The sequence below is a fragment of the Corythoichthys intestinalis genome, chromosome 8, assembly GCF_030265065.1.
Source record: "Corythoichthys intestinalis isolate RoL2023-P3 chromosome 8, ASM3026506v1, whole genome shotgun sequence".
Taxonomy (NCBI): Eukaryota; Metazoa; Chordata; class Actinopteri; order Syngnathiformes; family Syngnathidae; genus Corythoichthys; species Corythoichthys intestinalis.
This window is the reverse complement of record NC_080402.1, coordinates 53,451,865-53,473,268: the sequence shown is the minus strand read 5'-3', so window position 1 is coordinate 53,473,268 and position 21,404 is coordinate 53,451,865. Positions and strand designations below refer to the sequence as shown.

Sequence of the window (21,404 nt, the reverse complement as noted above, 5' to 3'; positions counted from 1 at the left end):
TGCTTTGTAGTACGGTGCATTGAGGCACTGGCTTGGTTCTACTTCCGCCTTCATGAAGACAAAATTCCCGCGTTCGTGTATGAGGAGCAACGTTGTAGCTGTGCAGGTACTGGAATGCCTTGGGACTTCCTGATGGCGTTTCCATCCACTGCCATAGAGTCAATAAAATAATAATATAATATTATCATAAGAGATAATATAGAAAGATAATATTTTACTTTATGTTGTCTTCCCATGTCGAGATGGCAGAAGGATGTGGTATTTCCGAAACGTGTTTTTTTCTGAGTTTTTAATAAAATGCCACACCAGCGCCATTGAAGTTAATGGGAAAAAAAATTTAAACGAAAGTGGTAGGCAGACATAAGGAAGTAAAGCGGAAGTACCTCGGAAATTTGTCTATAATGAAGACAACATATGTTGTATGTATCTACTATCTACTAGCCTACTATCAAAATGACTACCGGTAAGTTGGCTATAAATACATAATGAGCCTTCATGATTAAATGTTTATTTTCCTTGCAGTGCATTCTATAGAGAATGATGCAGCACGTACAGTAACTACTTGTTGTTGTATGATGCTGCCTCAAGTTTAACTTCATTTCAGTATGAACGAATTATCTTTAATTGCTTGATAAAATTAAAGAAATGCAATAAAGAAATCCAAATTTGGATATCATTTGTATTTTGAAGATTCGAAGTAAAAAAAAAAAAAAAACAACCAAAAAATAGAATGTGCATAATGTGCACCTTATCTAGGCAACAAACATGCCTGCATTTATAAAAAAAAAATAAAACAGCACCCCGTTTTAAAAGGTAAAGTGTAGCATTAGAGTTCTCATAGCTGCATAAAAGCGCAGGGTGTTCAATATCGATCATATCACGCGACTCATCATAGGTATGGTGCCGCTGAATTAATGTCCTTGATTTGCTGATTAGTGATGTTGCCTGCCATTTTTATGGCCCTTTCCTTCACTGTCTTAGTGCAAGAGGCATGTATTTGATTTTCTGTATTATCTCGGTTTTGTTTTTGAAGTCTGCAAATAGGTGTTGTAATATGTTGATGAATGACATCTTCATTCACCAATCACCATCTGTGAACGGTCTTCCACGCTTTATAATCTCCCGGGTGGCAACAAAACTTGCAGCAGTAGTGGAGGAGTTTGGAGATGCAAGCCACTATTTTTGCATTCCTTTAATTTCTCCAAAAGTAATGCAATGGAACTTACTGGGTACTCGGCTGCAAAAGTAGTATGCTTTCCCTGGAAATGTCTTTCCATATTTCTCCTTTTGTAATTTGACAACTTCTCGCTACAGAGCAAACATTCAGAAAATCCTTCCACATTGGCAATGAATGCAATTGATTCGGCCCAAGAAACGTTGAATCCACTGTTCTCAGTTTCTGTCTGTTTTCCCCTTTGGGATCCATTCCATGGCCCATGATATAGCCGCCTGTTTGCTTACAACAGCTGCCCTGCTGATAGAAAAGTGCGTAGCAGGATATGACGACAATCTTCGTTGACAGAAATGTTGAAATGTAATATTTATTCTACACATTTTTTACAGTATTGGAAAACATTACGATTGTTTGTGTCATATTTGTCCTCCTACAGAAACCATGTTCAAACAAAAAATATATTTCCCTCCCCCATCCTTTTCCATTTTCAAACATTTTTGAAAGGCTCAAGGGAGCCACTAGGGCAGCGCTAAAGAGCCGAATGCGGCTCTCAAAACACGGGTTGCCGACCCCCGGGCTAGGGCAAAAACCTTTTGGACTTCTCATAGTACAGTACACGAATTCTTCGCGCCACCGCAACAAAAGCAGGCGTAGTAGTTTGGAGGGGCGTAGTTTGGATGAAGTGTGGTTTGTAGTGTGGCTGCGACTGCAATCAGAGCCTTCTCAGCAGGTCGGCAATGGTGTGTCCCGCCCTCTACTCCGTTTGAATGGTTGAACAATCGCCGTTCTGATTGGTTAGAATTTTGACACACATGGCATTTCTCCAGAAATCCATCTTACATGCTCAGAAAACACTTGTAGACACCTTCAAAAAAAACACCCAAAGAACTATTCATTTGATTGTTTTTAAAGTCTATTTTTTTAAACCAAGATTTGGAGTAATAGTTTGTGATTGTGTTTTACAACATATAATTTGGATATACAAGTAGTGGTCATGGGTGACTTTTGTTTCTAAAAACGCCACAAGTGGGAGACAAAACTCGTGCATTTGTAATTGGTGATTCTTAAGCCGTAGCAAAGAAAAAACACCCAAAGAACAAATAAAATCATCTGCAAATGGGAAAAAAAACTACTGTAGAACAATTTATTACATTGAGTTCTTTTCATGTTTATTTCACAACGCAAAATTTGGGAATACAAGTTGGAGGTTTTTTTTGTTTTACAAGTTTAAATTTGCCATTTTACAAGGAATTTTAGTTTACAACTAGGCTACAGGTAACTTTTGTGCTCCAAAAACTAGACAGGAATGTGACAAAACCTGTGCACTTGTAACTGGTCAATTTTAACCCGTAGCAAAGAAAAAACACCTGTAGAACAAAAAAAAAATATCACTTGCAAACAGAAAAAAAAACTTGTAGAAAAATTCATTACATTTTTTTTTCAAGTTTAGTTTAAAATGCAAAATTTGGGAATTCAAGTTTTTTTTTTTTTTTTTTTTACAAGTTAAAATTTGTAGTTTTACAGGGAAAAGGGTTACTCTTAGATGTTTGAATCCAGACGTATACATTTTGAAATCGAAATATTAAATATAAATCATAAATCCAAATCTTAAATATAAATTTAAGATTAAGATGTTAGATTAAGATCTAAAATTTAGATTTAATATTTATAAGATTTAGATTTGCGATTTAGATTTAAGATTTAGGATTCATATTTAATCCTAAAATTTAAATTTCACATTCAGATTTAAATTAAATATTTAGTTTTAGATTCAAACATTGAAGTGTAATACGTATTATTTAGAAATGAATGTTTAAGTTGCAAGATATTGTTGTAAATGTACTGGCATTTTAGCAAACATTACACCTTTGTAACCGAATGTACGCATAGGCTATTGGCAATGACCTGCCCACATGGATGGTTTTGGTTTGGTTGATTTATTCCAGTAGTTCAGCAAACAGTTCCCTTTCCAATGCAGCTCATGCTACGGCGTGCTATGGTAAACACCGTATGTCCACCAGGTGCACTCACTAGAACAGCCAATCTCGGCGCACATAGATAGTAAAATACTTAATGACATGGGTTGTGGCAAAAACAATAACACAGTTTCAAAATAAACAAATTGACGCAGTGAATAAGGCTTCTACAGTGAATGTGCATGGAAGAGTGACTCAAAAATTTTCACACCATTTTAAACACTGTGTAGCGCTAGATGTGAGAAAATGTTGCCGTCATCTTCAGCATGTGCTGCTTCACAAATGGTGACCCATACGTGAATGCTTATCTTTCAGCGTTCATCATGAAGATTTGTTCATTCGCCCCTCCCGGTTAAAATGCATTAGACGTTTAGCATTATCAGTGGCAGCTAATGAGTTAAATGATGTTCAAGTTTAAAAAAAAAAAAAAAAAAAAAAAATCATTTATGCATGAAAGGATGAAGTGAGAATTTATGGGTCGGCTTTGTGGGCAGCCAAATAAAATCAGCAACCAAAGGTGAAGTAGTACTTCGTTTGCTGTATTTTGCACTTTACAGCTGCTGCAAGACTGCATGCAACTATTGACTACTTTATTTCTATCATGGTGCACGTGACCTGTAAAATGTCCGCCCATCCCCCATTTTGAAGGTTTATTAACAGTCACTAATTTTGGTATTATTTATATTTTATTTATATTTTATTTTTTAAATAATTTTAAAATTAATATATTTATTTATAAAACGTGAATGACAATATTAAATCAAAATGAGAAATACACTTTTGTTATGGCCCAAACAACACTCTAAAGTGCATTTGTTTAAAATTCCTAAGTCAATCAAATCTTAATAAAAACCAAAATAATAATAATAAAATTAAAATGAACAAACACAGAAATACACTCATTATGCCCTCCCAATAAGCAATAACACAAGTTTTCAAACAATTCAAGACATAAAACATTCTGTTACACATACGAATAGCAATTTATTTAGTAAAAACCATAACTATATACAAAAATATATACAATAATACAAAAGTACAAAAATGAATAAAAAGTTGTTTGCCAGCCACTGTACTTCTTAATTATGGTTTGGCCACCACACGCTTTTGTTGAGCCACTTTTGCCAACTGGGACCTAAAAGACAAAACATCCGTCAACTCCACTTGTTCTTGTTCTTCAACTAGAAATAGACCAAGAAACAGAGAGGAATTAATTGTTTTTTGCGTTAGTAATAAGCTGTACGATTTTTGAAGTCTTAGAAGTTCTAACAGTTCAGTCAGTCAAGTCACTTTTATTGATATTAGCGGTGTCCAAGTTAAGGCCCATTGGCCAAATGCCCGGTTTTTATTGACCCGCAGCAAATTATGAAAATACCATTGTATATGGCACGCACAATAAGCTTGAAATCAGCCTACATTAGGGGTGAACAATACTGGACAAAAACTGACATTGTGACTTTTTGGCGGTTTGCGATATATTGTGATATACAGTATATTAAAATATTAAAGCTAGAAGAATTTTCACCAGATGACTTGCATGGTTCTATTTGGGAAGATGCTGTTTGCATTCAGCTTTTTATTAGATTATTTTTCCTGAGTTTCTCCCTTGTTTCTCTCTTCATTTATCCTTGTATTCTTATTTTTTTAGTTCATATCATTATATAGAATATTTCAATAATTTGTCAAATGTTAGTTTCTGTACATGTTTTATTGTTGCATTATAGATTAAAGGTACTTGAATGTACAGTGGTACCTATTTACAAAATCACTGGTTCTGCGTCTGTCAGTAGTGACACGTTGTACATGTAAATGCCGGAATCTTTTCCAAGTGCCCCCAAATTCAGACATAAATCTTTTATAATGTATAAAAATGCATCAAAACATGTAATAAATAAATGTTACAATGAGATTATTGCACGTGTATTTATATATTTTTGTATTTATTAATAATAATTAACAATTATAATGAAGGAACTATTGCGCATGCACAATAAAAATTAAAATTAGAATATCAAGTGAAAGTTGTTTTATTTTGGAAATTTAACATGGAAGAAAACATTTATTGAGCCAGAAATACAATCTTTTCTGTTTTAGTCATTCATTTAACATGTCAAATTCATCTTTTTAGTTGAATTGCAGAAATACAACAACCTTTTCAGGATATTCGAATTTTCTTAGTACCACTATAAATACATTTGTTGCAATATATATTATTTTATTTGCTAGTTGCCCTTAACTCATTCACTGCCATTGACATTGATAGACATCATACCCCTTGTGTAGCCTGTACACCGTTGAAAAAGCTTCATAGCTGGTATCATTGTCAAATTAGACTTACTTTCTCCAAGCTGGAGCGGTGCTTTTCCATTCGGCGGTTCAAATCTTGGTAGCACCGGTCGACTGCCAAAACACTTTTTATCATCTTGCCGGCATGGCTGTGTCCTTTGGCACAGTACCCGTCTGCCAGTTGGATGAGAAGCTTAACGCATTCTTCAATTTGCTGTGGAGGAGCCAATAAGACCATTTTTAAATGCTTGCATCCAAACATTCAGATGCGGGTGTGACACGGAACCTACCTTGCTGATTATTTTAATGTTTTCCTTATCCTTCAGCAGCTTCTGCCTGAAGCTGATGCCTGAGCCGGTGGAGTAGTGCATCGACAGGTAAAGCTCGCCCATGTCTTGTATGCTCTTCTGGGCCTAAAGACAAAAACTTGTTATGTTTTTGGTCAAGTCACACAATGTTGACTGTCTGAGACTAATGATTTCTAACTCAGTCACCTGTATGGCACGGCGTTCTAAAGCCAAATACTGCAGACACTGGTCCAGTTGTTGCTTTCTAACATTCCATAAACAGAGGAGACGGTTCTCCCTCTCACACAAATCAGTTAAGATGCCTATAAAAAGAAAGAAAAAAAAAAACACCCACCCGTTAGGGAAATATTATAATGATGCAAGATGTGCCTTTGGCAAGCTGTTTGAGTGTTAACGTAAGAGATCATAATGTTATTTTAATGTTTCTCTATTGAAAAATATTTAGAATAAACTGTAACTTATTAAAGTGTAAGTGAGTTTTGAAGTGCTCAGTGTTGCCAACTCGGCGATTTTCTCGCTAAATCTGGCGACTTTTTTTTTTTATCAAAAGCAGCTAGCGACAAATCTAGCGACAAGTTACCATCATTTCTTTTTGTACTGTACAACTGTACTGTTTTTGTACTTCTGGTCCATTTAGTTTGGCAATATTAAAAAAAATGGTAGGGTTCATTTGTAGTTCTAAACATATTTGGGGTGCATTTTAACTCACTTTTTGCTTCTCCCACTGCGTTATTCCTCTCCTATACAACACCCATTACAATTAAATGCAAATTGCTAATTATACAAATTAGGTGATGACACCATATAGTAACTTAGTAATACTAGGACAGCCAATAGCTACTTACCTAACTGGGTAGTTGGCAACACTGAAAGTTGTCCACTCTTCAGTGATGAGAGAAAACCTACAAAGCAGTTTTTTTTTTTTTTTTCCCCATAAATTAAATAATCTTTAACTTCTGTAAATCCCACTCACTTTGGCGAATTACAGCATTATTTGTCCATTACATTTGTGATTTGTTACTTATACTAATAAATACTAAGAGAAAATCAAACTACTAATATTGGGTATTTCAGCTCCACCCATCAACTTTGAGTGCTCTTTAGAGCTATATATAGATAAGTATATGTTATCCTCCACACTGACCTGTAACATGCTCTTCTTGGTCGTGACCCAGCCTTCCCATTGTATCGCCATTCCTCTCTACGTACTGGTAGAAGATCTTTGCGATGCCCTTGGTTAACGTGCAGGCCTGAATGAGGGAAAACACAATTACAGAAGATTAGACATGTAACATTCTATGAACTCCGCTCACACATTTAATGGTGTGATTTCAACCTTGAGGAAGAATTCCTTCTGTTCCAGGTGTTTACTGATCATGAAGGTCACATGGTCCAACTGAGCGCTGGAGTCAGGTTTGCCTGTTGGGCAGCACCAGTTCTCCATTCTCTTATAGTCCTCCTCCAGGATTTCCAACAGACGACATACCTGCAAGTGAAAAATAAATATGATTGTGAATAAAGTTTGAATGAACCAGGCATTTTAAGGGGGGTGACCCTTCCAAAACCATCTACCTACCTGTGCCCAGGTCTTCTGGAAAGCCAGAGAGGCGATGACCGCTTGGCGTTTGCCGTGTGTTTTGGGCAAGAGCTGCAGCCAGTTAGTGGTCGTACTGCCAGCGTTGTCTCTTTCCAAGTCCGTGTCATTAGAAGTGGTCTTTCCTATTTCAGAGCCTTGGCCTTCTAATGATCCAGCAGTAAGCTCCGGTGGGTATTCTGCAGACAAAAAGACAAAAACATGGATGAGAAACCAATCATCAAAGGTGGGTCTTAACGCATTACATGTACTCCGTTACATTTACTTGAGTAACTTTTTGAGAAAAATGTACTTTGAAGAGTAGTTTTACTAAGCTATACTTTTTACTTGAGTAGATTTGTGAAGAAAAAGATGCTACTCTTACTCCGCTACTTTAGGCTACACATGAATGATTAAATCGTTCCTCTTTACATATTAAATTCACTTATTTTATTTTTTTGCCAGCAATGCCAAGAGTACCTCTACCAATTACACCAATGAAATGTCACAACAATAATCACATGACTCCAAGGTTGCCGTTCTATGTTCACAACAGCCTTTTCAATTATGTGGTGTCTTTAAAGCACCTTTAAAATGAAGTATTTGACATGGAGCGCTCCCCTCAACATGACTCAAAAGCGCGGATTTTAACCTCTCTCCTAGTTTTTATCTGGCACCGGTTGACCACAGAAACCCGGAGATATGATCCTTTTAATTTCATTAAAATAATTTGAAAGGAACTACTCACTAGTCAAACTAGGAACTATTTTCTCCACCAGAGGGCACTCATGCATTTTGGACAAATAATGCTTCAATTATGAATTTTTTATTCCAGGCATGAAAATGGGTCAGGGGTTAAAAAGGTGAGAAAGGTGTGGAGGAAATATGTTCCGGCGTTCTGCACAAAATGTCCGCCGTCGGCAAAACGTCCTACATGTGGCGAATTTGACCATTTTAATTTTTTACATAAGGCTTAATATTCGAGTTAACGGGGGTTTAATTAGTTGAAGGAGTTGATTTCAACCACCATTGACTCGCGCTAGCTTAGCCACTCCGGAGCCCTGAAACTAACAAATAACTGTCAAACTGCACAGAAATTGTTCAAATCATTTCCAACGACTAATTAAACCCCGGCTAACTCAAAGATTAAGCCTAATGTAAAAAATTCTGAACTTCCCCTTTAAAATAAAGACCATTGAATATGGCCCTTAAAATGTTGTCTATAAAAGTTTTAGAGCAATAAAACAAACAAAACAAATGAATAAAATGAACAGGTATCCTTCAAAGTATTTCATAATGGGTCCAAATTATTTTTCGAACAGATCATGTGACTATAGAACCTTAGAGACAGCCGTTTGCATTGCTTAGCCAAAACTACAGCTGAGGAGGCAAGATGGATATTTAGAATTTCTTTAAACCTAAGCTTTCAAAACCCTCAACAACAACTGAGCTTGAACCGAGGATTGAGCACGAGCAGTATCAAAAAGTCCTGGCTGTCGTGTTACCTGTTGTGCTGTAATTCCAAGTGGTGCTTGAATTGGATGCTTATAGCGGTGGACAGTCTTTTTGAGCCAGCGCAAAGTTTGCAGCGCACGGGGATATTTTTGTTATCTTTACTGGACAAAAATGTGAAGTAATGGCTGTGTTTCCAGTGTGCAAATGCAGCCGTTTGTAGTATATCTCCTGCCTATTTCATTGCATCCTGGTGAGGTAGCAAGGCTATGTTGTTTTGGCCGCAAACTCCCAGCGCTCACGCATCATGGTAATACACGAGACCCTTTTTGTTCCATCCCCGATTAAAAAATGTGACATGTGATGTCACTCCCATGACTACAGTATTCTTCATTCTACACACATTATGGGGCAATAACAAAATAGTAACGCACAGGCATCAAGGAAAGTAATTTTACTCAGATTACTGATTTAGAAAAATGAACGCGTTAGATTGTTCTTTACTGAAAGAAAGTAATCAGATTAGTTACGCATTACGATACCGCGTTATTGACAACACTGCTTTTATATTACCGTTAAATACACAAGCTTGACGCTACCTTAACGGGAGCTATTTTTTCACCGGACGCTCCGGCAGTGTTCAACGCAAGCTGCAACGAACGGCAGTAACTTTGTCATACCACAAAATATGAAAACGAAAACCATTACTCACTAAATTCAATATGCTGGAAAATGCATTCATCTAAAAACAATTGGGAGTGATACTTTACCTCCTCCAGCGAATGTGAATTTGTGCTTAGTACAAGATCATCTGTCGCAATTAGCGATCTTTGACGCTTTTTTTTTTTTTTCCCTCCCCGCATACAAACTTGTTTCTCTCTCAGCGGCTGTGATTAACCTCAATGAAGTTGCTGTCCTAGCTAAGCCTTGCCTATCATTCGTCTTTGTAAGTTTTTAGTAACTTTGTGTATTGAATTTGAAAGGAAAATGTGTGTTTTGTTTTTGACGAACTTTTTCATGAAGCTAAACTGTTGAAGCTACTCACATGTGGAAAAATACGAGTGTACAACGTTTTAAATGTATTCATTTGGTATATTTCAGTTACCACGATTTGAGAGATCAATAAATTGAAGAATTTACGCCTTGCGTTTGGAGTGCTTGTTTTTGGGTTTGCTGGAATAGCGTCACTGACACACGCAGCATCAAACAGGGGAAGGGGTAAGCGCTGCCGCGCCAAGCTAATTCTGGCTGCATTTTCGACACATGAAAAATAACGAATACGTACTACTGTATGACGGAAAATTTGAGTGGTTTTGTAACCGCGACGTTTTCATAGCATGGTAATCCGTGAAGGTAACTGGCACATGCCTACAAACGACCCCGCCCCCCCTTAAATTTTTTTCTCCTCGGATCTACACGATTCACGTAGGTCATCCTTTTTGACTTCAAAACGGCGAATTTCGCCGAAAGGTGCGAGATTTTCATGCCTGTTATTCTCTCGTCGGAATTTATAACAACAGTTCATATAGATAACTTTTTGCTCAGAAAAAAATACCGTTGTTTAAAAAAAAAAAATGTAAGCAGTTACTGACAATGTTACTCATTACTTGAGTATTGTTTTCACCAAATACCTTTTTACTTGTACTTGAGTACATTTTTTTGGACTACTTTTGCTTTTACTTGAATAATATTATTTTGAAGTGACGCGACTCTTACCTGAGTACAATTTTTGGCTACTCTACCCACCTCTGCCAATGATGGGCACATTGAGTGGTTTGACTGATTCTGAACAGTAAAACTATGAAGTACCATCAAGTGGGGTGCAGGAACACACATTTGCACAAGTCAGATGATTACATATTTACTTAAAATAATGTTCTCTTCATCTACACCCATTCATGCGGCATTTGGTGAAAGGCAAAACCACAAAACGCCAAAAAAATAGGAAAGGTCTTTTCAGGATTTCCTCGGGTTTTCTGTCTTATTTTTTTAACGGACGATTGCGGTACAAAAATCCTGATTAGGTGGCAACCTTTCCGCAGAGAATAATATTTTATTGTGAATAAATATTGAAATTTAGCAAATTTCTCTAGATAACGGTAATATAAATGTTAACCTCACCCTAAATTTGAACTGAAGCGGACAACCGCGATCTCACGCGCAGAAAAACACGAAAATATTCATGTTTATTGTCATATTAAATTCTAAAATGTAGTAAGCGTGCAAACGATTTAACTTTAACACGACGCGATATTCCAAGTGTCATTTTTGACTCGGCAATTCTGAATGACGGTTAAAGGTTTGCTAAATTTTAGCTGTAAAGCGTTAAGTTATTGAAAAGTACCAAATTCTTCGTGAAAGGACGACGACCAAAATGCTCATTTACACCGTGCAGTTCATAATAATTTGGCACGACGCAAAACGCTATGGCAAATAAAACAAGTTTAATCAAACTTACCTCCCAGCCATTCAACGAATGAATTAAGTTCAGACGTGAGGTGTTCCATGGTAGAAAAGTTCTTTCCAGATGAGTCGCGTGCCTTCCGACGAATCGCGTGCGCTCGAATGCTGCATCTGACCGATTCCCACCTGCTCGTTTGGATGCTCACGTGACATCAAAGGCCATTTCGTCTCTTTGTGACGTCATCATGTTTTGGCGCCACCTCCTCTGGACGTCTTACTTGAGAACTTCAAATAACAAGTTTTTTTCTTTCTTTCATGTATTTATTTTTTCTTTTTATTTATTCATCACTATTAACCATAAAATGTATTTTTTTTTTAACCCTTTCGGGACAGGGGCACTATGGTGGACATCCATTCAAAAGTCAAAAGTCATTAGTTTAACTCAGGGGTGCCCAATCCCGGTCCTCGAGAGCCCCTATCCATCTTATTTTTCGTGTCTCCCTCCTTTAACACACCTGAATCAAATGATCAGCTCATCTGCAAGCTCTGTCGCAACCTGATAACGATCCTGATTAGTTGATTCAGGTGTGTTAGAGGAAGGAGACATGGAAAACAAGTTGGATAGGGGCTCTCGAGGACCGGGATTGGGCATCCCTGGCTTAACTCATTCACTGCCAAATAAGGTCATAGAGCAGGGGTCCTCAAATACAAATCTTGAAGCTCCACAATTATTATTTTCATACCAGCATGGGTCCATTTATTAATGTCGGCCAAGTACAAGGCAGGTCGAAGATAGAAGAGGTGGTTTTCTTTTGACCAAACAAGAATACAATGCACATTCTGATTAAATAAAAATAAATTTTAACAAAACATTTTCTTGACTTAAAATAAAAATACAAAAAAAAAAAAAAAAAAACACATGCAGGTACAATGCTTACACATCATGTACACTAAATAATTGACAAAATCTGTCATTAAGGTGCAAACAAGGACTATTGACAGTTACATTTCGTAACTGTAAAACACTGCTGGACAAAAAAGAAAACATGCAAGTATAGTAGTACAGTGCATGTTCACATGAACAGAACATAAAAGACAAGCTCTGTCATTAAGGTGCAAACGTAATAATTATTGACAATAACTTTAACTGTAAAACACTGTTCAATCAGAGAAATAGCATTTGGGGGTCACAAAGTCGTTTACTCACATCATCAGCCAGTACTTCAGTGCGTCTTGAGGTTGATAAATCTGAGAGTGAGTTTTGCTGCCATCACTTCAGCCATACACTATTTTGTTATTTCTCCATCAGAGAACGGCTTCTTATGTTTGGCCAACACCCATGACACTCTGAGTGAGCATTCAGTTGCAATTTGTTGTTGTGTCATAGATTTAACAATAGACTTGCTTGACTCTTGATATGACAGCTTCAACCTGTTAATTTCTTGCCTTCTCAATTCTGATTTAGGAGGAAACTTCTCTTCAAAAGAGCTGTGCTCTGTAACATAATGGCATTTCACATTTTCACTTTTTATCAGAGCAACTGTCTTGAAGCATATGACAGTGTATCACAAAAGTGAGTACACCCCTTGCATTTGTGCAGATATTTAAGTATATCTTTTCATGGGACAACACTGACAAAATTACACTTTTACACAATGAAAAGTAGTCTGTGTGCAGCTTATATAACAGAGTTGATTTATTTTCCCCTCAAAATAACTCAAAATATAGCCATTAATATCTAAATCCCTGGCAACAAAAGTGAGTCCACTCTTAGAAACTACAACCCTAAATGTCCAAATTGAGTACTGCTTGTCATTTTCCCTCCAAAATGTCATCTGACTCGTTAGTGTTCTAGGTCCAGGTGCGCATAGGGAGCAGGTGTGTTCAAATTTGTAGTGCAGCTCTCACACTCTCTCATACTGGTCACTGAAACTTACAACATGGCCCCAAATGGCAAAGAACTCTCTGAGGATCTTAAAAGATGTATTGTTGCGCGACATGAAGATGGCCAAGGCTACAAGAAGAATGCCAACACCCTGAAACTGAGTTGCAGCAAAGTGGCTAAGATCATCCAGCATTTTAAAAGAGCAGGGTCCACTCAGAACAGGCCTCAGGTTGGTCGTCCAAAGAGCTGAGCGCACGTGCTGAGCGTCGCATCCAAATGCTTTCTTTGAAAGATTGTTGCAGGAGTGCTGTCAGCATTTCTGCAGAGATTGAAGAGGTGGGGACTCAGCCTGTTAGTGCTCAGACCATACGCCGCACTATACATCAAATTGGTGAGCATGGCTGTCACCCCAGGAGGAAGCCTCTTCTGAAGACGGTACACAAGAAAGCACGCAAACAGTTTGCTGAAGACATGTCTAAAAAGCACAAGGATTACTGGAACCATGTCCTATGGTCTGATGAGAAGAAGATTAATTTGTTTGGTTCCGATGGTCTCTAGCATGTGTGGCGGCGACCAGGTGAGGAGTACAAAGATAAGTGTGTCATGCCTACAGTCAAGTATGGTAGTGGGAATGTCATGGTCTGGGGCTGCATGAGTGCTGCAGGTGTTGGAGAGCTACATTCCATTGAGGCAAACATGAACTCCAACATGTACTGTGAAATACCGCAGCAGAGCATGATCCCCTCCCTCCAGAAACTGGGTCGCAGGGCAGTGTTCCAGTATGACGATGACCCCATACACACCTCCAAGATGGCCACTGCTTTACTGAAGAAGCTGAGGGTAAAGGTGATGGACTGGCCAAGACTTGAACCCAATAGAACATCTTTGCGGGATCCTCAAGCGGAAGGTGGAGGTACGCAAAGTCTCAAATATCCGGCAGCTCCGCAACGTTGTCATGGAGGAGTGGAAGAGCATTCCAGAGGCAACCTGTGAAGCTCTGGTCAACTCCATGCACAGGAGAGTAAAGGCAGTTCTGGATAATAATGGTTGCCACACAAAATATTGACAGTTGACATGTTGTATGTCGATATTGACAACTTTCACTAAGGGGTATACTCAGTTTTGTTGCCAGGGGTTTAGATATTAATGGCTATATTTTGAGTTATTCAGAGGGGAAAATAAATTAACTCTATTATATAAGCTGCACACAGACTACTTTTCATTGTGTCAAAGTGTCATTTTGTCAGTGTTGTCCCATGAAAAGATATAAATATCTGCAGGAATGCGAGGGGTGTACTCACTTTTGTGATACACTGAACATTGTATTTTTGTCTGGTCAAAAGAAAACCACCTTTTCCTCCTTCGACCTGCCTTGTACTTGACCGACATGAATAAATGGACCCAGGTTTGTATGAAAAAAATAATTGTGGACCTTCAAGATTTGTATTTGAGGACCCCTGGTCTATGTGCCATAGCAGATTCATGGCACATTAAGCCCCCCCAAATTTTTTGTCTGTTTTTCCCTGGAGACCCCCGTTTACAGACGTCGCGCACCCGGGTTTGTTTCAACCCAGCCATAAAAAGAAGGTAATTATATTTATAACTCGAAATGGCTGTAATTTTTTGCTTAGAATCATTAATTGATGTCTACTTTTTAAAAAAACGAATTAAAAAAAAAATTCACTCGGATATTTTAAACTTTTAAACAAATTACATCACAATGAAAAAAACAGTGTCTGTAAATAAGTCACGGATGTCTACTTTACCTCATAGTTATAGCTTAATTGTATTTTTTTTTTTTTTTGTTACTGTCGAATTTTCCCCAATATTTTAGATGATAAATAATCGATCGCCTTATTTTTCCCCATTTCGAAGGCTAATTCACAGTCACTTTTTTTTTAACTTATATATTCTCAATTATTATTGTTTATATTTCGTTTTTTAAATAAATCTTTTTTTAATAATAAATATATTCATTTATAAAATGTTAATGACAATCTTTAATCAAAATTAGAAATACTTTTGTTGATGACCCCGAAAAGCAGTGTCAACAATAAAATTAACTTACAAGAATACTTATTTACATATTATAATAATAATATAATATATATAATAATATATATATAATATATATATATATAATATATAATATATAATAATAATAGTTATAATATTTACAATGAGTGTTTTTTGTTTCCCATCATTCTTGAGGGGAATTCTAAATCAGGCTGCTTAGGCAATACTTTTTGTCAAGATCGTCAACCATTGAATACGGTACGCCCGCCGGTGTTGTGCCAATGTAGTTAACCCAGTCAAAAACTGTATCCCCTGGCCTGAGCCATATCGAGGTAGATTTGTGTCTTTATTATTCAATCCCAAAAAAAAGTTGCTTCAATAAAAAAAAGTTGCTTCAATCAAAATATATATTTTCAGTTAAAAAAAAAAAAAAAAAAAAAAGTCGCTTCAATCAAAAAAAAAAAAAAGTTTTTGAATGCAAAAATGAATTTGAAACTCCAAAAATGCATGTGAAAGCTATTTTTCTTTGAGGTTTTTTTTTTTGGGATTGAAGCAACTTTTTTGATTGAAGAAATGTTGATTTGTGTTTGGGCCACATTTTGGTTTGTACGTTTTTGTCTTTATTATTCAATCAAAAAATAAGTTGCTAGAAAAAATATCTATTTTCAAAAAGAAAAATCACTTCAATCAAAAAAAAAAAAAAAGAAAATTTCAATCATAGAAAAGGTTTTTGAATTGGAAAAAATATTTGAGATTCAAAAATTTGCATTTGAACACTTAATTTTCATTGAAAAAGTTTTAATTTCATTGAAGCAATCCTTTTTGTGTTTGGGCCATATTATGGGGAGGACATTTGTATCTGAATCATTCAATCCCCTAAAAAGTTGATTCAAGTTGCCCTCCCCTAATTTATTTATTTTTTTAAAAAATTTATGCAAAGCAAATGACCGTCTAAGGTGCTCGTCACATGATCTCTCCGAAAAATAATTTTGACCCATTACAAAAATATATCTTTTTGTTTGCAGTTTTATTGCTTTACAACTTTTATATATACAGTATATATATATTAGGGCTGTCAAACGATTAAAATTTTTAATCGAGTTAATTACAGCTTAATATTAATTATTAATTATATTATAAACCATCTATAAAATATGCCATATTTTTCTGTAAATTATATATTCTGTAAAATAAATTGTTGGAATGGAAAGATAAGACACAAGATGGATATGTACATTCAACATACGGTACATAAGGACTGTAGTGGGCATTTCACTCTACTGTCATTTAAATCTGTCTATGCTGTCCTCACTCCGAAGCGTCTACTTTTTCCAAAGCTAGACAGCTAGTGAACGACGCCTTAATAATCAGACTTCTTCCTTTTTCATCTGATTTATTAATAAAAATGGCCTCAAACCATTGTCCTCTTTAGACCGTAGTGAAACTACAAAAAAAAAGTACACAAGCATTGCATTAGCAACAACGTTAGCTTAGCATGCTATACAGGTTCACTAAACATAAACAAAAAGCGTCTCATACAAAAAATATAACAGTTCGCATACTAACATAATATGTACATTCTTTACAACAACCATACTTACGGACAAATCTTGTCCAAGGATCATATAAGCACCACATTACATCGTAGGCGTCAGCCAGAGACGTCGTGCAGCCATATTGAACTGGCAAGAAAGCAATAAACCATGTCACAAAGTGACCACAAGAGTTCGCTGTTAGACAGCACAAAAAAACCTTGCTGTAAAACTTACCAAAAGGCAGAATACTGTCCAAGCGGGACATGTGCGTTAACTGCGTCAAATATTTTAACGTGATTAATTTAAAAAATTAATTACTGCGCGTTAATGCGATAATTTTGACAGCCCTAATATATATATATATATATATATATATATTGGAAAGTCAATTTCATGTAATGACACTTTTCGGCCACCAGGGGTGCCAGCCCCCCCCCCCCCCTAAAATCCGCTTATGACTGTAAAGTGTATTTGTTCTAATTTCCCAGGTTTTTCAAATTAATCAAATCCTAATAAAAGCAAAATTAAAATGAACACAGAAATACACTCAGTATGGCCCCCAATAAGCAATAACACGTTTCAACAGTTTTCAAACAAGACCAAAAACATTCTGTTACACATACCAATAGCAATTTATTAAGTAAAATACATATAACTATATACAAAAAATATATACACTAGTACAACAGCCCAAAAGTACAAAAATAAATGAAAACTTCACTTTTTGGACCGGTACCATACAGCTATACAGTTTTTTACATTTTACAGTTGTCCATCATGGTTGTGGTCCAAGTGTTGTTCTTTTTGCGCTCTCATCTCACGACCATTGTTGAACTTGTTGCCAACCACCTGACTTCTTAATTATGGTTTGGCCACCACACGCTTTTGTTGAGCCACTTTTGCCAAGCGAGACCTAGAAGATAAACATCCGTCAACTCTGCTTGTTCTGACATTTGTTTCTTTCCACAGACTTTATAGGTGATATCGTGTAATATACCTGTTCCTTTAAACTCCAGTTTATGCCCGCGCTTGAGTGTATGACACAATCTTGGCATCATGTATTCCCCATGCAATGTGTCTGTAAATAAATACCAACTTTATGTCAAAAACAATGACAGGAATAACTGCAAATAATTTAACAATGTTAGTTACAGGTGTAAATAATAATATAACCGAGTACAAAATCCTAACTACAAAATCCAAAAGAGCACAAAAGTAAATAAGATCAAACCAGAACACGACCGAAGAACGTCGGGAACCACCGAGGATGACGATGAGCACACAGCGGTAAGCAAGGCAGGTAACAAGCATATGCAATAGTCCGACACTTGTGTATGGTGACAGGACTCCTTAAATAATAAGTGCTCCTGATGCGTCGCAGGTGTGCAGCCCCGCCCATCTAGTTGATTCATGTGCTGGAATGAAAGAAAAATAACTGAGAAGGCACACAAACGTGGCAAAATTATGACTGTAAAACTCAGCTAATATACTGTATGCCTTTGGCAAGCTGTGTAAGTGAGTTTTAAAGTACTCAGTGTTGCCAACTTGGCAATTTTCTTGCTAAATCTGGCGACTTTTCTTTTGTCAAACGCAACTAATGACAAGTTACTATCATTCTTTTTGTACCAAATTGTACTTCAGGCCCATTTAGTTTGGCGATATTAAAAAAATGTTAGGTTTCATTTGTAGTTCTAAAGATATTTTGGGTGCTTTTTAACTCACTTTTTGCTTCTCCCACCACCTTATTCCTCTCCCCTACAGCATCCATTAGAATTAAATGCAAAGTGCCAATTATGCAAATTAGGTGATGGCACCATCTAGCGACTTCTAGCGACTTCTAGGATGTTAAATAATCTTTAACTTCTGTAAATCCCACTCACTTTGGCAAATGACAGCATTATTTGTCCATTACATTTGTGATTTGTTACTTCTGCTAATAAATACTTATAGGAGATCAAATATCAAATATCAGGTGTTTCAGCCCCACCCATCAACTTTGAGTGCTCTTTAGAGCTTTATATAGTTAAGAAAATATTATCCTCCAAACTGACCTGCAACATTCTCTTCTTGGTCGTGACCCAGCCTTCCCATTGTAGAGCCGTTCATCTCCACGTACTGGTAGAAGATATCTGCGATTCCCTCGGTTAACATAAAGGCCTGAATGACAAAAAACACAATTACGGAAGATTAGGCATGTAACATTGTATGAACTCTGCTTCAATATTTAATGGTGTGATTTCAACCTTGAGGAAGAATTCCTTCTGTTCCAGGTGTTTCCTGATCATGGAAGTCACAAGATCCATCTGAGCGCTGGAGTTAGGCTTGCCTGTTGCGCAGCAGCAGTCATCCATTCTCTTGTACTCCTCCTCCAGGCTTTCCAGCTGACGACATACCTGCAAGTGGAAAATAAGTATTATTGTGAATAGAGTTTGAATGAACCAGGCATTTTAAGCGGGGGGACCCTTCCAAAACCATCTACCTACCTGTGCCCAGGTCTTGTGGAAAGCCAGAGAGGCAATGACCACTTGCCGTTTGCCGTGTGTTTTGGGCAAGAGCTGTAGCCAGTTAGTTGTCTTATCCTCAGCGTTGTCTCTTTTCCAGTCCGTGTCATGAGGAGTGGTCTTCCCTATTGCAGAGCCTTTGCCTTCTGAAGAACCAGCAGTAAGCTCTGAGCTGTATTCTGCAGGCAAAAAGACAAAAACATGGATGAGCAACCAATGATCAAAGATGGGTAGTAATGCACTACATGTACTGCGTTACATTTACTTGAGTAACTTTTTGAGAAAAATGTTCTTCGAAGAGTAGTTTTACTAAGCTATACTTTTTACTTTTACCTGACTAGATTTGTGAAGAAAAATAGCTACTTTTACTCCGCTACTTTGGGCTACACAAAAGTTAACATGACTCAAAAGTGCAGACTTTAACCTCTTTCCTAGTTTTTTTTACTTGACACAGATTGACCACGGAATACCAGAGATATGATCCTTTAAATTTGATAATCATAATTTTGAAGGAACGACTCACTATTAAAACTAGGAACTGTTTTCTCCACCAGAGGGCACTCCTGCTCTTTGGATGAACAACTCTTCATTGATGTATTGTGTTCTCTCTCGTCGGAATTAATAACAATTCATATAGATAACTTTGTGCTCAGACAAAAAGACCACTTTAAAAAAAAAAAAAAAAAAAAAAAATATATATATATATATATATATATATATATAATCTGCAAGCAGTTACTCACAAATTTACTCATTACTTGAGTATTATTTTGACCAAATACTTTCTTACTTGTATTTGAGTACATTTTTTGGACGACTACTTTTACTTTATTTGAGTAATATTATTTTGAAGTAACGTTTCTCTTACTTGAGTACAATTTTTGGCTACTCTACCCACCTCTGCCATGGATGGACACATTGAGTGGTTTGATTAACCACTGATTCCCAACTGTAAAACATTTGCACAAGTCAGATGATTATATATTTACTTAAAATAATGTTAACTTCATCTACACCCTTTCATGTGACATTTGGTGAAAGGCAAAACCACAACGCTTTTCATAAAATAGGAGAGGTCCTTTCAGGATTTCGCAGTTTTTTTTTGTTTTGTTTTGTTTGTTTGTTTTTTTTAAACGGACGTTAGCGGTACAAAAATCCTGATTAGGTTGCAGCCAATTCGCAAATTTTATTGTCTATTTTATTGTGAAAAAAAGTTTGAATTTAACAAATTTCTCTAGATAACGGTTATATAAATGTTAACCTGTAAAGTGTTTTACAAATTAACGAACATACAACACTATATATACCTCCCTATAAATTTAATTTATACAGTAGACATGAATAACGTTCACGTTCTTAAACTTGAACTGAAGCGGACAATCGCAATGCATCGGAAGAGGAAAAACCGAGGATTAATGATCGCCCATGCGCAGAAAAACACGAAAATATACACGTATCTTGTCATATTAAATTCTAAAATGTAGTAAGCGTGCAAACGATTAAACACGACGCGATATCCCAAGTTATTTTTGACTCGGCAAATCTGAATGACAGTTAAAAGTTAAATGTTAGCTGTAAAGCGTTAAGTTATTGAAAAGTACCAAATTCTCCATTAGCGCATGACGACCAAAATGCTAATTTACACGGTGCAGTTCACAGCAATTTGGCACGACGCAAAACTTCATGGCAAATAAAACAAGTTTAATCAAACTCACCTCCTAACCATTCAACGAATGCAGTAAGTTCAGACGTGAGGTGTTCCATGGTAGAAAAGTTTCTTCCAAATGAGACGCGTGCCTTCCGATGAATCGCGTGCGCTCGAATGCAGCATCTGACCGATTCCTACCTGCTCGTTTGGATGCTGTTGAGATGCTCACGTGACATCAAAGGCCAGTCGTCTCTTTATGACGTCATAATGTTTTGGCGCCAACTCCTCTGGACCTACTACGGGAGAACTTAAATTCAACTAATATCTTTTTTCTTTCTTTTATTTATTTTCTTTTTATTTATTCATCATTATTAACCATAAAAAGTATTTTTTTCTTAACCCTTTCGGGACAGGTGGCACGACAGTGGACATCCATTCAAAAGTTATCATTGGCTTCACTCATTCACTGCCAAACAGGGTCATAGAGTATGTGTTGTGGTTGTTAGTAATCGAGGGAAATTGATGAAATCACCGATTGACGACAATAAAGGTCTAATCTATTTTAACAGTTAAAATTGATTGGACGTCTATAGCCATCAATAGCAGCCAACGAGTTAAATTGAGAGGTCAGAATAAATTTTATTCTT

At 36.7% G+C, this 21,404-nt stretch overlaps 2 protein-coding genes across 3 annotated transcripts; both read right to left on the bottom strand.

Moving 5' to 3' along the window:
• Window positions 1-4,212: 4,212 nt before the first annotated feature.
• LOC130920600 (triple functional domain protein-like) lies at window positions 4,213-11,351 on the bottom strand. Its single transcript, XM_057843929.1, has 8 exons — window positions 11,228-11,351; window positions 7,321-7,517; window positions 7,081-7,230; window positions 6,889-6,994; window positions 5,931-6,046; window positions 5,727-5,849; window positions 5,489-5,650; window positions 4,213-4,331 (listed from the first exon to the last, which is right to left on the bottom strand). Exons 1-8 carry the CDS (start codon window positions 11,274-11,276, stop codon window positions 4,305-4,307), a joined length of 930 nt encoding a protein of 309 aa, XP_057699912.1. The 5' UTR covers window positions 11,277-11,351; the 3' UTR covers window positions 4,213-4,304.
• A 5,846-nt stretch (window positions 11,352-17,197) lies between these two features.
• On the bottom strand, window positions 17,198-21,101 carry LOC130920601 (triple functional domain protein-like). 2 transcript variants are annotated; one of them, XM_057843931.1, is made up of 7 exons: window positions 20,825-21,101; window positions 19,092-19,288; window positions 18,852-19,001; window positions 18,660-18,765; window positions 17,851-18,023; window positions 17,606-17,686; window positions 17,198-17,521 (listed from the first exon to the last, which is right to left on the bottom strand). In XM_057843931.1, exons 1-5 carry the CDS (start codon window positions 20,871-20,873, stop codon window positions 17,959-17,961), a joined length of 567 nt encoding a protein of 188 aa, XP_057699914.1. In that variant the 5' UTR covers window positions 20,874-21,101; the 3' UTR covers window positions 17,198-17,521; window positions 17,606-17,686; window positions 17,851-17,958. The 2 variants fall into 2 exon arrangements, with proteins under 2 accessions (XP_057699914.1, XP_057699913.1); XM_057843930.1 differs by having other exon boundaries at window positions 17,201-17,521; window positions 17,840-18,023.
• Between the last annotated feature and the right edge of the window lie 303 nt (window positions 21,102-21,404).

Coding starts and splice junctions, on each gene's coding strand:
- LOC130920600 (XM_057843929.1), bottom strand. CDS start 11,276: ATGGAACACCTCACGTCTGAACTTAATTCATTCGTTGAATGGCTGGGA. Junction 5,651..5,726: donor ACATTAAAATAATCAGCAAG/GTAGGTTCCGTG, acceptor GCTCCTCCACAG/CAAATTGAAGAATGCGTTAA. Junction 4,332..5,488: donor ACCGCTCCAGCTTGGAGAAA/GTAAGTCTAATT, acceptor GTCTATTTCTAG/TTGAAGAACAAGAACAAGTG.
- LOC130920601 (XM_057843931.1), bottom strand. CDS start 20,873: ATGGAACACCTCACGTCTGAACTTACTGCATTCGTTGAATGGTTAGGA. Junction 19,289..20,824: donor ATTCGTTGAATGGTTAGGAG/GTGAGTTTGATT, acceptor TTTTGCCTGCAG/AATACAGCTCAGAGCTTACT. Junction 18,024..18,659: donor CCAAGAAGAGAATGTTGCAG/GTCAGTTTGGAG, acceptor CTTTCATTCCAG/CACATGAATCAACTAGATGG.